The sequence below is a fragment of the Nannospalax galili genome, unplaced genomic scaffold, assembly GCF_000622305.1.
Source record: "Nannospalax galili isolate Female #2095 unplaced genomic scaffold, S.galili_v1.0 scaffold386, whole genome shotgun sequence".
NCBI classification, from domain to species: Eukaryota; Metazoa; Chordata; class Mammalia; order Rodentia; family Spalacidae; genus Nannospalax; species Nannospalax galili.
The window spans coordinates 161,899-177,735 of NW_008356676.1; the positions used below are offsets into that span (position 1 = coordinate 161,899).

Genomic DNA, 15,837 nt, shown 5'->3' on the forward strand with positions numbered 1-15,837 from the left:
ATGGCACTGTCAGAAACTGAAAAAAAAAAAAAAAAAGAAATTACATTAAGGATCATTTCCTTTTTAGGAAGAAAATAGGGCCTTTAGAAATACGGTATTGCTTCTTCATCCCACTGGTAATCATTTATAAAAACAAATCTCTCAGCTACACATTTTATTATTACCTACCATGTAAGTAGTATATAGATCTATGGGTTGAAATCATTTTAGTCCTAGTTGCTCCTCCAAAATGTTATCTTAAGTCAATTGGGAATATTAGATGTCTTAGTTTACTTTTCTTTATTTCCATTGTTTATCATTTCCATTTCCATTGTCATTGCTATGTGCCTAATGCTTATTTTAAGACATTGTCATCTTCCGGGTATCTTTGGTGCGAACGGAGAAGTTACAGCTTGAGAGCATTCTTCCCCTCCAACAGGTAAGGCAAGCATTGAAACTCTGAAAGCAAATTTAAGGAAAATAATCGAAAATTATTTTGGAAGACTTCTGACTCACATTCATTTTGGCATATCTGTTCTACAAGTTCAGAAAAAAAAGCAGTACAGCCATCTAAGCTTTCCACTTAACAAAAACTTAATTCCCACATCACAACAAATGTCTTCTAAGATGACATAAACGGAGTGACAGGGGAGAGATCATTGAAAGGGACCCCTACTAGACAACATAAAATGGATTGACTTGGCAGCATTCAAACCAATCCATTTTAATTTTCACTTTATTTCAGTTACACTTCACAGCTGTGATAGCATGAGTGGAGAGAGAGAGGCTGTTCATAGAAAAGTCCAAGTTCAAAGGGACTGAAATTTAGCGTGGAATGTGAAATTGAGGACTTCTGCTTCTAAGAAGATGATTGTGGAAATACTGAGATTGAGTAAGTGAGCCTGGTGCTACAGCAGAATTAGAAGTCGGGGGGATGACCCTGCATGTATGGGCCAGGCTCCACCACACAAGTGCTTCTTACAAGAGAAAAGCCTGCACCTGACCAGCTTTTAGAAACCTGCATTGGTCCTAAAAACGCCTTTCCTTTACTACAGGAAGGAGTGTGTATACCCAATGACTAGATGACTTTCTTTTGAAAGGTTATGTTCCCCAGGCACCAAAATGAAGCTGACATTAACCTTCTCTCACCCAGGATAGACTCCTGAATTCCTTTTTGAGTGCTCTTTGTGTGAATCTTTTGGCACATTTGCACAGTGGGTCAGTATTCTTTATTTTCTTTCTTTGTAATAGGGCCCTGGCCACCAGAGGGGAAAGTAGTCTTCACACAGGGAACTGGCAGAAGTTTAAATCAAGCAAGCCTAGTGGGATGGTAATGACATTCCCAGCATCCAAGTTTTTGCCTTCAGGATATGTGAAGCTAGAAAACAATGTCATTCATTCAACATTTATAGGGAACACACAATGTGCAGTGGTACTGTACAAGTACTAGAAGGCATGCAAAAGTATGCAAAACACATCCCGGGTCTGGAGGAGTCCTGCCAAGAAGAGCATTTCAACTGTTGTACAGTCTTACACCCCTTGAAGAAATTCTTGGGCGAATAAATTCCACTCAGAATTTGAAATTAGCATGGAAAAGTATGCCGATAGGCCGATGTATCTTTTAGAAAAGAGAAATAAATGGGATTTAACTATAATTTCTAAGATCGAAACGTGTAGAGTTCTTGGATGAGCCTGTTTTAAAAGACGCAGTTCTTGTATGCCTGGACAGTAGAATCCTAACAAAGGGCAGGTCGGCACTTTTGCATGGGATGTGGATAACTGAGGAAAAGTGGCTTCCAAAGAGAACAAAAAAAGTAAAAAATCACCCGTGATTGCGACCACCGCCGAGACAACCTTCAGCCCAAGCCTTCTGCCCAGACAGGACCGTAGACTGGCGCTCGACTGAGCGGTGCACCCCACGCCGGCAACCCGGAGTCCTCCACGTGCGCCCGGATTCTGCCACCGCCCTTCAGGCTGCCAGGCGCCTCCAAGGTCGCCATGGCAACCGCGGGGTCCCTCAATCTGTCCCCTCGATGTCCAGTCTAGAAATCCAAACGGCGGCAGTGGCACTAGCGAGTGGCCTCCGCCTGGCCCCCGAGGGGGTGGCGCGATCCTGGGCTGCGGGCGCCACTTGTGCCGCATCGGTGGCCGCACGCTCCTGGCCTGAGGCCGGCCGGATCCGGAGCCCCGGCGCGCCACGCCGCCATCCCCTCAGTCGCCACCACCAGCCGGGCATCTCCTGCAGGCCAGGCGGGCGGCCCGGCCTTCCTGGGCTTTACGGATTTCCGGGGGCGACGAATTTTGCCTCGGTCCCTACGAGCATCTCTCGGCCTCGCTCCCCCTCCCCTCGCGACTCCCCCACCCCAGGGGCGCGCGCGCGCACACTCACTCACACTCGCAGGCGCGCGTGCGCACGGCCGCGCGCCCCAGCCGCCGAGTCTCCAGCGCCCCTGAGCAGCTCCCACTCTCCCGGGCGCTGCTACTCACACAGGCTTCCAGCCGCCACGGGGCGTCCTCTGTCTGCGGCTGCGGCGGCGGCGCGAACCGCGGCTGCAGTCTGGCCGCGTCTGGTGGCTGCGAGCCCGGGACAGAGTCCGGCCGGAGCGCGATCGGAGGAGACGGCTAGGCGAGGAGCGGCGCCGCACCCGGTGCCCGGTTTCGCGCGGCGGGCTGCCTCACATCCCCGCACCACGGCCCCAGGTAAGCGGCTCCACGGCCCGCAGCATTCCCGGGGCGTCGGGGTTCACCACCCACCGGGGCTCCCCAGTCCCGCCCTCGCCGTGGCTCAGGGACCCGTAGGGAGGGGAGTGGGCGAGGGGGAGGGGAGAGGAGCTGGAGGTGAGGCTGGAAGGCAGCGGTGCGGAGAGCCCCCTGCACCCTTCCCGCCGCACCCCAGCTCCACACCCTACACTTTTAGGAGCCGGGTGGGTACCAGGCGCCCCGCACAGCTGTTCTCCATTCTTTTTGCTGCCCGCCAGCCAGTGTGGGCTCTGGGCTTCGCACCCGCCAGGCGCCAACCGTCTCCCCTGCACCTTGGACAGCGCACCCCGCCACTCGAAGCCCGGGGCACCGCACGAGGGACCCTGTCCTGCCCGCACAGCCCTCCCGTTGTCCCCTTCTTTCCAGAGAGGCCCCTCCTGCCCTGCATCCCATCTCTTCGCCTTGGCGGTCTCCAGTCTGGTGCGGGCCGGAAACTTTCCTCCTCGTCTGGTTTGCGCTAGGTACTATTGTTATTTGTGTCTGTCCCCTCTCGCGGGGAACCGGACACCTTGGACAGGTCTTCCTCGGCGGCTATCGCCCTGCCTGGCCTAGTCCTAGGAGATACTGGGCATCTGGACTCGGGTACCGAGCGGGTGCCTCGGCAGCTGGACGCCCGCAGGTTCCCCGCCTCTTTGGACATGTGCGCGCCTCCCACGGACGCGGCCCCTCCCGGACCACCCCATGTCCTCCCCCTGCACCGCCACGGCCACCCCATAGGTTGGACACCCGGGGATCGCGGGCCCTGATTGGTTGAAGGCGTAACCCCGCCTCCTTAGAGGGGGGTGGTTCTGGAGTGTTGTGGTTGTCATCCCGCAGCGAGCACATGGGGGAAGTGGGGTCGACAGGTGGGGAAGTCCAGCTCCACAGAATCACAGCATCCTAGTGTGTAGAGTGGGCGGTCACCCTGCTTCCTTCAGACCCCATATTTCTCCTTCCTCGCCGTTTTTCAGTCTTTCACTTCTATAACACTAAAAAAAAAAATCTAATTTTATTAAAATTGTGTTTGCTCTGTGATAGCGATTTTTAAAAGTAGCTGTAGGAAAATGCTGTGAACAAGTGCACATGGAGAGAGGTTCATAGCAAAGTGGGCTGCGCGTATGAGTCTGGTCCTTTGGAGAAAGTAATGAAGGGTGTTTAAGGGATCCGGAAAGGGTGGAGAAAAGGGAAAGGAAACTGATGGATGGAGGAGACCCAGGTGAGTAAGCTTATGAAGCCAAGGAAGAAAGAAGTGGTGGGTCCTTTGTAGGTTGAGAAGCCTGTGGGCGCTGAGGAGAGGCCGGTGCGTTGTGCCGAAAAAAGCTGTCTGGAAAAGTGGTAATTTTGGCCAGGACTTAGTTGGTTATTAAGACACTTTGCTTTTGTTTTGCTAGCTTTGCACTTTTCATAGCAGACTGTAGTAATAATGTCTGTCCACATAATTGATATTGATTATTCTAGTTTCTTGTAATATGCAGATTTACAAATAGCCATAAATTTCATCCCACCGGAGGGATGCATTAAATAAAGTGTTTTTGAAATACTGTGAGAGAAGATGGATGAGCATTGTGTAAAATCCAAAGATTGTTTTGACATTATATAGAAGCTTTCCAGAAATATGTAAAATGACTTTGATTTCTCTTTCATTTCAAAGCATGATTGCCTCTAGCATTTTCAAGCTTTAATTCCTTCAGGCTGTTTTGATATTGTGTCTGTACATCCTCAGAATATTGTAATTCTTATCTTTAGAAACCTCGTCAATGCAAAGCAAGCAGCAACCGATGCAAGTTAATGTTGACAACTTTATACCAAGTACACTATGTGTTATTTGTAAGCTAGTGAAATATGCAAGTGTAAATAGCATGACTGTAATTCCCCAGAGACTCATATCACATCAAAGTGTAAAATCACATGAGGCTCTTCTGGGGAGAACATTGAATTAGTTTAAAGATGAATAAAAAGTAAGATTCCTATGTGTAAACAGCAACACTATTTGAATTATCTTTGAACACATTGGTAGCACATGATATTAAGTGAAACAACATATTTAATAGATGATTCCAAAGTAGATAGTTAAAACCTTTCTACTTATTTTTATATAAGTAGGTAGAATCGCTCTTCTGTCTGGAGGATGTTATATTCAAGGAACAGGGTTTGATACATCTGAAAAATGAGAAATCATTGCTGTTGTTGAGAACACTTTTCATTTCTCTGATTTGCCTTTATGGATTTGGATGCTGGTTGTGGCCTGCCAAATTTAGGTGGGTTTGTAGACTAGAAAAGAATATATATAATGACATGAGAATATATGTATATGTACAAAATGTGTATTTCTATCTGCATAAGTTATATACATAATTTTAGGGTACACGCAGTGTGTTCATATATATATACACACACACACACACACACAAACACACATATATATACACATCCTTGTCATCCTTAGAATTTTTGTTCATGTCTTCTTGTCCAAAAGGTGGCCCTGTTTTAAAGTGTAGAAAGCATTATCACCAGTGGAACTGGCCAATAGATCACAGAAACAGACAATAGTATTTTGTTGCCTGGCAACCACCTACTGTGAATGAAAAACAAAGCAGTGACAGCTGCTTGCACATCGTGATACTCATACTGTAGTCCAGCACTGCAACCCTTTCAATGAGGCACAGCCACTAACTCTCATTTCAGAAAGGTGAAGCTGTTTCTTTTTTAGGATGTTATTAAGAGAATTTGAATTTTTTATTGTAATAAGAATGGTTAGTTTTGAATGAAATGAAGCATCTAATTTCAATGGTCTTCTTAAGCTTAGTGTAAACAGAAAAATCAAAATAGGAGGGCGGTTTAGATCCTTCTCTTTCCTCTCTTTCGTATCATTAGACATCTTAAACATATTTTCTGCTGCCGTCAGGTGCTCTTAGGATATTACAGGAACTTCAGTTGTCTGTGGTACCTAAATAGATGGCAGGCTTTTACAGCACAAAGGAAAGTAGTGAGTGATGCTCTCTAGCTTAATGCTTTAATTTTCAGCAGCACTGAGACACAGTAAGGGGATGCACCTCACTCAGGATCCCTTTCTGGGGGAGCACTGTACTAGTTCCCCCTCTTATCCTCCTGAATTATGCTTTTTTTTATTTATTTATGTGAAGTTTATAACCAAGGTTAAATAAGGATACTTAGAAAGAACAGTAATAGTTACAAATAAAAATTCAGTATAGACACAGTAGGTTAGGTTATGGTCTTAGATGCACTGCACATACTTTATTCTGCATTCAGTCCTATGAACACCACCTCTTTCCTAAAACTTGAAAGCTCAGTTCCTTGATTTAGTAGTTTATACCTTTGAGCAGTCTTTAATAAAATCTCTTATTTGTATGTGAATTTGTGTGTGTGTGTGTGCATGATCATATGTGGGTGGGTACACCTCTGCATATAGGCCTCTGTGCATGTGGAGGTCGAATGGCAACCTTGGGTGTCATTGTTCCTAGCACAGTCCACCTTGTTTTTTGAGACAGGATCTCTCATTAGCCTGGGGCTTGGTGATTAGGCTAGGTTGGATGGCCAGAGAGCCTCAGGTCCATGTGCACCTGTCTCCACTTCCCGAGTGCTAGGATTATAAGCACACATCACATCTGACTTTACAAAAACAAAAACCCAAAAAACAACATTGAATTCAGGTCTACAGCAAGCACTTTGCCAACTGAGCTATCTTCTCAGTTACTGTGTGTGAATTTTTGAAGGAATGAGATTAAATATTGTGTGGATCAGTTTGTCTGCCTTTAAGAATTCAGATACTAGAAGTAATTAATGAATTACTAGTCTCCTATCCTACATGGTAAGTGATGGAGGTGAAAGAGACTTCACTGCATCATATTCATTTCAGGGTTTTATCAAAGCCACCTTTCCAGAGCCGCTACATGATGCCAGTTAGTGGAGCATATTGGTAGAAGATGAGACTTCTGTTGCTGAGAAAGGTTGTCCTTAACTCTAAAATGATCACAAATGCATGAGTGGGTAGAAAATTCATATCACATATACAACATGATTCCAGCATTTCTTCTAATCTTAGGAATGTGTTGTGTGTGTGATCATTTTGAGGTTCTTTATGCTGGTAAAGAATCTGTATTCCTATTGCTTGTTATTGATGACAAAAGTAAGCATTTAACTGCAATTCAGCACCTTCAGTAGAGACTGGAGTGGACTGATTGGGGAAACAATGTAGTGACAGTATTAAGTACCATTGAAGAGGCATTTTCACCAGAAAATACATACTTTAGCAGATTTGTAGGGGGAAATAAATTGATTTACAGCATATTTAGCCTCGTTTTAGAAGCCTGCTCTTAATTTGGTCTAGCTAGAAAGATTTTCAAACATAATAGTAGTTTAGGAGATTGCAAGTGAACTTCACTGATTTTTATACAAACAAAAACACAAAAAAATTTCTAATGCCTGAGTATTGTTTTTCCAGGGCAAGTATTTGTTTTGGAACCTTGGAGATTAATCTGAATATTAAAATTATTTCAGAAAGTTTCTGAATCATTTCTAAATCCATTTGCTTATTATAATGTTAAATATTTGATAGACATCTAATACTCTGGAATCTTGAAATTTAGTTAATGTCCCTCTCCTGTTTTCTTATATAAGATAATGTGTTTATATGTATGCACAAATACACACAAAATGCTTATACTTTCTTCCTTTTGCTGTTTAAGTCCTTATGGTAGAATATTGTCAGAATCAATTTGTGTTTTTTTTTCCCCATATGGTAAAGAGTCGCTTTAAAGAAAAGATAGTTACATTTTCAATTTCCTTATGTCAGCTTCTACCCATGTAACCTATAAACACTCACCTACCCAAATCGGATGATTGCTAAAAATAAGCAAACAAGTAACTATATAAGCAGCATGCCATTTGCTGACCTCTAGACTAGCCAGAAAAGCATCTATTCTCATCTTTAGAAATGTGTTTACCTCCGTACACACTTACATGCACCTGGAACTGAAAGTCCTATAGATCCTTTAAGGGTGGGCCTAAACAGTATTTCTTTGAGATTTGTGTCTACTCATATTTAGAGTGAAGATGATGTATTAAGATTCTTAGAAATGTGGTAGCATAGGGAGAATCAAGTTTATTCTTTTATTGGAAAAAAATCTTACATTTATGCTGACAATAGAACCAACCTGTGACACCTGGAACAGTGAAGAGGACCTTCAGCATAGCAAGGCATAGGGTAGGTACTCTGGATATATTTTGTGAAATTAATATACCTTCCCTCCCTTTCTGTGTAATAATATAAATATTTCAGTCTTTATTTATGTGAAGAGTAAAAGCCTGGAGGATGGAGAAGAAATTACTATAAATATCTAACAGTTTTTATATTGAGAAAAATGAAATAGCTAACTTAGGGATATTTTGGAATGTACTTCTTGGCAGTGTAGAGTCACACCAAGGCTATTGATTTTTTGCAAATACAGCCATTCCAAGGATAGAAGAGCTCTTTTAGAGCCTACAGCAGCATAACAAAGGTTATGGCAGCAAGTTCAAAGGAATACTTTATTTAGTTGGTGCTAGAGGGTGAAGTTTGCTAGCCCCAGTGTAATTATCCAGACTGGAATGTGGCCAAAGTTCAGTGACTAAGATCCCCAACAGTAGGAAAAAAGCTGTGGATGAGGTCCTTAATGACTCCAAGTGGCCTCTCATTTTCAAGAGGACACCATGCACATCTAAAAAGCCCCCCAAAGCATTGTGTACTTAGGGGATAGACCTTAGAGTCACCATTAAGCTATCTCAGGTGCCCAAGTGTTAGGACCACAGACAAAGATCTTTTTTATTCTGCTGCACCTTTGTGATATAGATGGAGTGGGCATGTGTCTACAAAGGATGCTAGCAGAACTTCTAACTCATACCTTACCTTTCCACTGTTAGGTACTCATCTTCCATATAGGGTTTTATTCATGGCTGCATATCAGTGCCTTTGTTAAAACATAAATGGATAAGTCGTTAAAGTATAGATTGGGCGTTTCTAATCTGAATATCCATAGTCCAGAATCCTTAACATTTTGGTTATGTACCTGATACTACCATCACAAGTGGGAAATTCTATACCTGACCTCATGTGTTGGGGTAGGCTGCAGTCAGGCGCAGGTGCACTGAAAATATAGTGCAAATTTACCTTCAGACAACACATATAAGGTAGATATGAAACATGAATGAATTTTATGTTCAGATTTGGATCTCACCCCTAAAATTAAAAATATTATTGGTCCCAAGTAGTTTGGATGATTGGATGCTCAAACTGCTTTTCTAGAGGGATTCCTGAATTTCTTACCTATATAAGTGATCAATATATGTTTAATTCTAGTAGTGTAATTGCACTTACTTATTTATTAGATAAGGGACAGTTCTTTTATTGGTGTTTTGGGATTATTTCTTCAACAAACATTTATTGAGCATTTACTATATGAATAGTACCTATGGTGCTGGGGTTCATTAAAACATCATTCTAACTCATTGGAGAGAATATTTTGCTTCCAGAAAAGTTCACAAAAAAAGTTCTCTAAGGCCTGGAGACCTTAGAGAAACCTGACAGGGTTCACCAAAGGTTTTGGAGTTAGGGAGATCAGTCAGATTCTCAGATCTGCCCTTTCACAGGAATCCCATGGCACGTTTGTCATAGTACTGATTCCCAGATCCCACCCAAGGCCTACTGTATGGGACTCTTTAGGGATGTAGCCTGGTGGGGTAGTCACAATCAGTTTCTGTTCATAAATCCTGACACTCCCTGCTCCAGTACTGGTCTATAAAAGTCTTCTGTGAATATCTCTTATTCTCCACCTGAGGGCTTTTCTCTTACATCTGGGGCAGCTTGATTGTACGGCACAGTTAATGGCCTCAAGAGTTGACCTCTGCATGGCAGAGCTGAGTCATACTCTAGCATCCTTGACCCTGGAGCATGATGTTGCTCATGGATGTTCTGCCCTGTGCCCCAGAGTTCCCTGAGACTTCTCCTCAGTAGCCCCCAAAGGCTGTCTCAACCTGTGCATTAGTGGCTGTGTCACTTCCCACTGCTCTACTCATCCTTCCTATGATTCCTTAAATCTTGCACTTAAATTCTGTCTCAAGGTCTGCTTCTGTGGGGTCCAACATGAAAATGGTAGAATCTGCTTTTTAAATTATCTTTTATTTTTATAATGTGGCAAATTTGAGAGATCTAGTCTTAGGGCGATAGCTGCTGAAGGCTTCTGATGAGAGCATTGCACTTAGAAAGAGCATTGGTGCTTAGAAAGATCACTGTAGCATATGTGTGGGAAATAGATTAACAAAGAACTGGGGGCATGGAGTCCAGCTGGGAAGTAACACTGCCCAGGCAAGCAGTGATAAGCACTTAAGCAAAGGTAGTAGTAAGACCTTAAACCTGGGATGGAGATGCAGGAAAGGATTTGAGATGCAGTTTAATGGAATGCAATCTAGAAAAGTCAGCACAACACAGATACCTTCTCTGTGATCCATTCTCAAAGGTAGATTTCAGTCTCTCCTGCCCTGTCAACCCTGTTCTACCCATTAGACTTGGCAGCTCTGGAAGGACTGGGACTTTTTTTCTCTGCCTAGTGGCTAATCTCAGCCAGGCTGTCTAGAATTAAATTGTATAATTCAGGCATACATAAAAGAAGACTGAAAGATAAATTGAAGAATATAAATAATTCACCATCATTAAAGGAAGAAAGTTAGATTTTACAGGAAGGGTTTGTGGAGTTGTAGAGAACTGAAGAGATCCCTTGATGCATTGCATTTCATGATGAATGGTGATCCTCCCCCTACCGGCTTGTGGTCAGGAAGTGGTGTTCATCTACTATCAGTTTCTGGAAGATCTAGCATGACTCTGTGTGCTTATGTCTATTGTTTTCCCTGCTGCTCTGATAGCCTGTATTTTAGCTAAGTGTATGAGTGGTAGGCCAAGGGTAGGGCTGGCTTCTTCCTTGTTCTGTCATAATGCTGGGATTTTTCACTGTAATTTCTCCTGCCAGTTCTTAGGCCACAGGCTCTCAAAGGAGATCAAGGGGCACAGAGAGTGAGAAAAAGAAAGCATAAATCCATAAAGAGAACTGTTTTGAATTAAATGCTTAATTATGAAATGAGCAAGTTAAAGCTTGTTAGATGATATGAAATAAGATAAGGCATCCTTCTAATTAGTATAGTATGAATACTAATATTCTTCCTCTCTGTAGCTAGAAATGTGAAGGGTGAATAATCAAACAAGGGCAGTCTACCACCATCCTTTTTTCTGCAAAAGCAGCATTGAGTCAGTCACAAAAAATGACCAAATTATGAGAAACTGAAGAATGGATCAGCAAAGAGCTTACTGTATTTGATTAACAGGAAGAACAAAGAGTTTTGATTGTAAAAATACTGAACATGTAAGGGTGATAGAGTCCAGGGACATTGTGGGAGAAATAAAATAAAGAAGAGGCTTCACTAATGTTGCATGCTGTACCTGTGTGGATGGTATGTTAATTATACTTTTCACTTGGAGATGATTGTAGATTCAGATGTTGTAATAAACAATATGAGGATCCTGTATACCTCTTTACCCTGATCCTGCAAAGAGAAAATCATTTAAAAACATGGTTAGAGTATAGTATTATAGCCAGGATACAGACATTGGTACAATCCATCAATCTTACTCAGATTTTGCCAGCTTTTTTAAAAACATGTGTTTGTGTGATATTTATGTGTTATTATTATTATTTGGCTTGAGACAGGGTCTGGAACTTGCTATGTAGCCCAGGCTGGCCTTGATACTCAAGGTCCTCCTACCTCTGCTTCTCCTGTCGAGTTAAAGTTATACATCACCACATCCAGCTCAACATTTGCTTTTAAAAGTCAGTCAGATCCTTTTTCATTCTAGAATTTTAAAAATTCGCTTGTTTGGACTAATCTTGGCTTAGTTGTAACTGAAGAAAGGATAATACAGAATAAATTCACCTGGTGCCTTCCCACCCTAAGATTCTGCAGAATGATGTCGGGTCACCTAAACATGATTAAAAAAGTCAGTGGACTGTTCCACCAAGCTGCTCCTGTGACTGTAGCGTGGCCAGAAGCAGGTTTCTAAAGTATATGTTTTATAGTAGAAGCTTGCTCATGAAAGCTCATGGTGACTCCTCCTCTTGCAGTAGTAACTCTGCCCTTCCTGCCTCAGCTGGGCTCGGCACTCCTTGCCAGTCCTTCCTCTTCTCCACTTGGGAAGGAGCTCACTCCTGCAGGTTGCCTTCCCAGAATTCAAGTCAGCAGGTGGGAGACAGTAGAGAGAAAGGTAAAGCAGGGTATTTTTTCTTTGCCCTAGCTTTGGGCAGCATCCCTGGTGTCAGAACCGCTTCTCTGCCAACCCATTCGTGTTCCAACATCTTTCATTCTGGCTGCTCACTATTGACTGAGGCTCAGGACTCCAGCACCACCACCACATGCAGTGGCCTCTTCAGCCACAGGAAGGTGGCAGCTTCCTGTTCTTAGAAAGCTCTGGACTATATGATGGCTTGAAGTTCTCTGTACCTCCACTATCTGACAAAGCAGTTTTCTTTTGGATTTCCTCAGTGGAAAGGGTTTGGAGTTTCTGTTTTCCTAGGTTCCTCAGAAAATGGAGATGACACAAACCTAATGAACCTGCATTTATAATCTCACCACTGCCCCACAGTCTCCATCTCTTTACTGACCCTCCATTTGCTCCCAGTCGCTAGTTTCAAAGCACCAGTTTCTGTCTGTCGACTGTATCTGGCATTTTGGCAGTCTTTGTAGTACCTTTGCGATTCTGTCTTTCACTCTTACTTTGCTAACTTTCCCTATCTGATTTTCTGCCAGAAGTTCTTTCTGACCTCATGTCTAACTGTAATATCCTTAACGTATTAACATACTGGTTTCCTGACTCACTCTTGAGTGTGCTTGGGCTCACAGGTCATGCCTCTGCTACATCTGGGTTTGTTTTTGCTGGCCTTCCACTTGGCTGTATCAGGTTATTTTTTCATATGTACTGTCCGTCTCCTCTACTTCCCCTCCTAAGAAGTATATGTATTTCTATCACCGAAATAATAGTGAGAATGTTAATGAGAATGCTTTGGGGAGAAATGAACTGGACTTCTCATCTGTAGTCTCATCTGTAAAGCAAGTTACAGAGGCATGTTGAGGGCCACAAAAGCTGGGCCTGTTATGTGCTTATTCACACCTTGAGGAAGAGGCTGTGTAAGAGCTACTTGGCAGTGGGCCAGTGACTGCCCAGGCATGCCCCTCCCAGGAGCAGTCTTACTGGTCCTTTAGAAGCTTCATACCTTCTCCAGGGATTCCAGCCAGAAAGTTGGAAGGTTGGAAATTGGAGCCTCAATCAAGAAAAAAGATTAAGGATGGAGAGATGGTAGAGCGGTTAAGAACACTAGATGCTTTTGTAGAGGACATGCATGGGTTCAATTCCCAGCACCCACAAAGTGGATAATAACTGTCTATAACTCCAGTTCCAGGGGATCCAATGCCCTTTTCCCACCTCTGTGGGCACTGCACGACACAGGTGCACTTACATACGTGCAGGCAATACACTCATACACATAAAATAAAAATAATAAATAAAATGTCAAAAAAGATCAGAGGTGTTTTCAACTAAGACGTTCAGAAGGGCACGTGAACCACCCAAGTGGTTTGTAAAAAGAAGAATTTAAGTATTGAAAAATGTTGGTATGGGTAGTAAATAGGCTCTCCTGGCCTTGAAGTAGGCACAGGGCTGGGAATGTTTTTTGGGCTGATGCACAAGGTTAGGAACAGATGGATCTTTTTGGAACCTGCCTGTAAGGCTGCTGGCTTGCCTCGGCTTTCCATAATGATAACAAGTGGTGAGTACTTCTTTGAGAACTGTAGATTTGGTGGCTCTGGGTGAACTGACAGTGGAAAAGAATAAGCTTACTTTAAGTGGGCATAAGCTTCAAGGCAACTAATTAAGACATACTCCAGCTTCATGGAAAAATTAGGATACTAGTTAATACAAGTGCAAGGGTGGAAAAATAAATCAGCGGTGCACCTGTAATCACTGAAAAACTGGTTAGTGACAAAGCGTCAGTTATGTTTGCTCTGGTGTGTGCTTCTCCTCTCTTTCCTTTTTTATTTTATATCTCAGAACTGACTGAGTTCAGGATCTTTTTCTCCCTGGTAACACTCTCTTCACTTTTCTTCAAGAAAGTCGTGCCTGTGTAAAAGCAGTTAATGGTTTCTTGTGCCATCCTTCTCACGCTTAGTCTTTTACCCATTTCACTTGCATCTTTCTGCAGAGACTAACACTTGCTTTCCTGATACACAGTAATGTACATGAGGACAGAGATTTTAAAGTAAGCATTAGGAACTTGGTTCTGACATGTAACACAAAGTAGGTGTTTGGGAGTTAGAGAAGTTGTTTCTGTTCATCAGTCAAAACATTGTATTGTGTTGGGTTGACCCTAAGTAGTTTCTGATTTTTATCATTTAGTTATTAAAGCATAAATTTTGATGTGTGTATTTTAAATCTTACACAGCATCATGACCTAACTCATTTTGTAGTAGAGATTTAATGTTTTTGGAGAAAAGTATGCTAAATGTTCATTGTGCCAAATGAATAGGTATTTATTGTGCCAAGTTCACACTAGATGCTGGGAACACAGTAGTGAGCAAAATAATCATTATTCCTTGATTCCTGGGAGTTCATAGCTCACTGGAAAAGACATTAAACAAACACAAAATAATTATATAATTGGAACTCATAATAAGTACTTGGAAAAGACCAAGTTTCTCTGCATGGGTATAATGAGGGTGCAATGGTCAGAGGAACCTTCTATGGGAGAGTAATTTATAAATTAATACCTGAGGGTGATTGAGATTATCTAGGTGGGGAGTCCCATGTGTGATGCCCAGGAAGAGCTTGGTTTTGGGAAACTGAAAAATGGACAGTGCTCCTAGGGATCAGATAGTGAGGGTAGACAGTATGTGAATGTGGCTGATGAGATTTAGGTTAACACTTGATAATGCCAGGCCTCTTGCTCTGTGCTGTGACTTCAGATTTTATCTTAAGTGCATTGGGGAGCTGGTATGAGGATTTTGCTTTTTTTTATATTTAAATTGAGATGAAATTCATAAACCATAAAGAGAATCATTTAAAAATGAACAATGCAATTGCACTTAGTACATTTGCAAGGTTGTGCAAATGCCACATGTACCTATTCTAAAACATCTTTGTCTTTGCTCATGGAAACCCTATGCTCATGCAGAATCTCTGGAAGGTTTTAAGGGAAGTGCTGATATCTAGCATTAGTATATATGACTGTTCTGGAAAATATAGAGAGAAGGAATTGTAAAGAGAAAGACTGGAAGCCAGCGATCCAGCTTGAATATTATTTTTCATGTCCGGGGGTAAATGGTAATGGTTTCCTGAACAAGGGAAAGGAATAACAGCTGTAGATAGGAAATGAGTGGAATGATCCAAGACAAGAGTTGTATAGTTGTTTGATTATCTGTAAGTGATTAAATACCCTTGTAATTATCTACATTGCTGCTTCCCAAAGGGTGATCTATAACCTCTTCAGGTCTATGTGGGATGCTTGTTAAAAGGATAGCTCCTTGAGCCCACCTCAAGCTACTGATGCAGAAGGACTGGAGAAGGTTCTGGAAGGATTTTTATTGCAACCAGGATTTTAGGATCAGCCATTATTTTTCTCTTTCTCGTTCCAATGTACTTTAAGATCAAAAGTGGCCAACAGCGCATCAGACAGGATTGAACTGACACCAGACATAAAAGAGACAAATGTATAACTACATGTATATTTACAATTTTGGGTGGTATGGATGCTTTTGGGGGATGCACTTTAACTTGATCCCAAAGCTAATATAGGCAAAATCAGTCATCTATGTAATATAGATGACTGGTTGAGTGGTGTTTGATATTTTTTTCCTACTTGGAGAACTGTGAGTCTCGATGATTGACTGAATAAGTATGATATAGTGATTCATTGTAAAACAGACAAATAACTGTAGAGATCAACTTATATAATAAATACCATATACCTGTAAAATTTCTATTACTTTAAAGAAGTGTTCATACAAATAAATTCATTTTAGAAGTCAGAG

General features: G+C 42.4%; 2 protein-coding genes across 11 annotated transcripts in view; one reads left to right on the forward strand and one right to left on the reverse strand.

Annotated features, from left to right (window-relative positions):
- Positions 1–743: 743 nt before the first annotated feature.
- On the reverse strand, positions 744–3,564 carry LOC115067885 (collagen alpha-1(I) chain-like). The gene is made up of 4 exons (XM_029556982.1): positions 3,326–3,564; positions 2,694–3,156; positions 2,373–2,601; positions 744–2,021 (listed from the first exon to the last, which is right to left on the reverse strand). Exons 1-4 carry the CDS (start codon positions 3,562–3,564, stop codon positions 1,510–1,512), a joined length of 1,443 nt encoding a protein of 480 aa, XP_029412842.1. The 3' UTR covers positions 744–1,509.
- The window catches only part of Enox1 (ecto-NOX disulfide-thiol exchanger 1), a 589,822-nt gene continuing 576,530 nt past the window's right edge, over positions 2,546–15,837 (forward strand). For 6 of the 10 annotated variants that reach the window (XM_029556969.1, XM_029556966.1, XM_029556974.1 and 3 more), the window contains exon 1: positions 2,546–2,679. The gene's annotated coding sequence lies outside the window, so the exon portion shown is untranslated. The remainder of the gene's footprint in view (positions 2,680–15,837) is intronic. The other 4 variants (XM_017794761.2, XM_008854674.3, XM_029556972.1 and 1 more) reach the window with 2 other exon arrangements.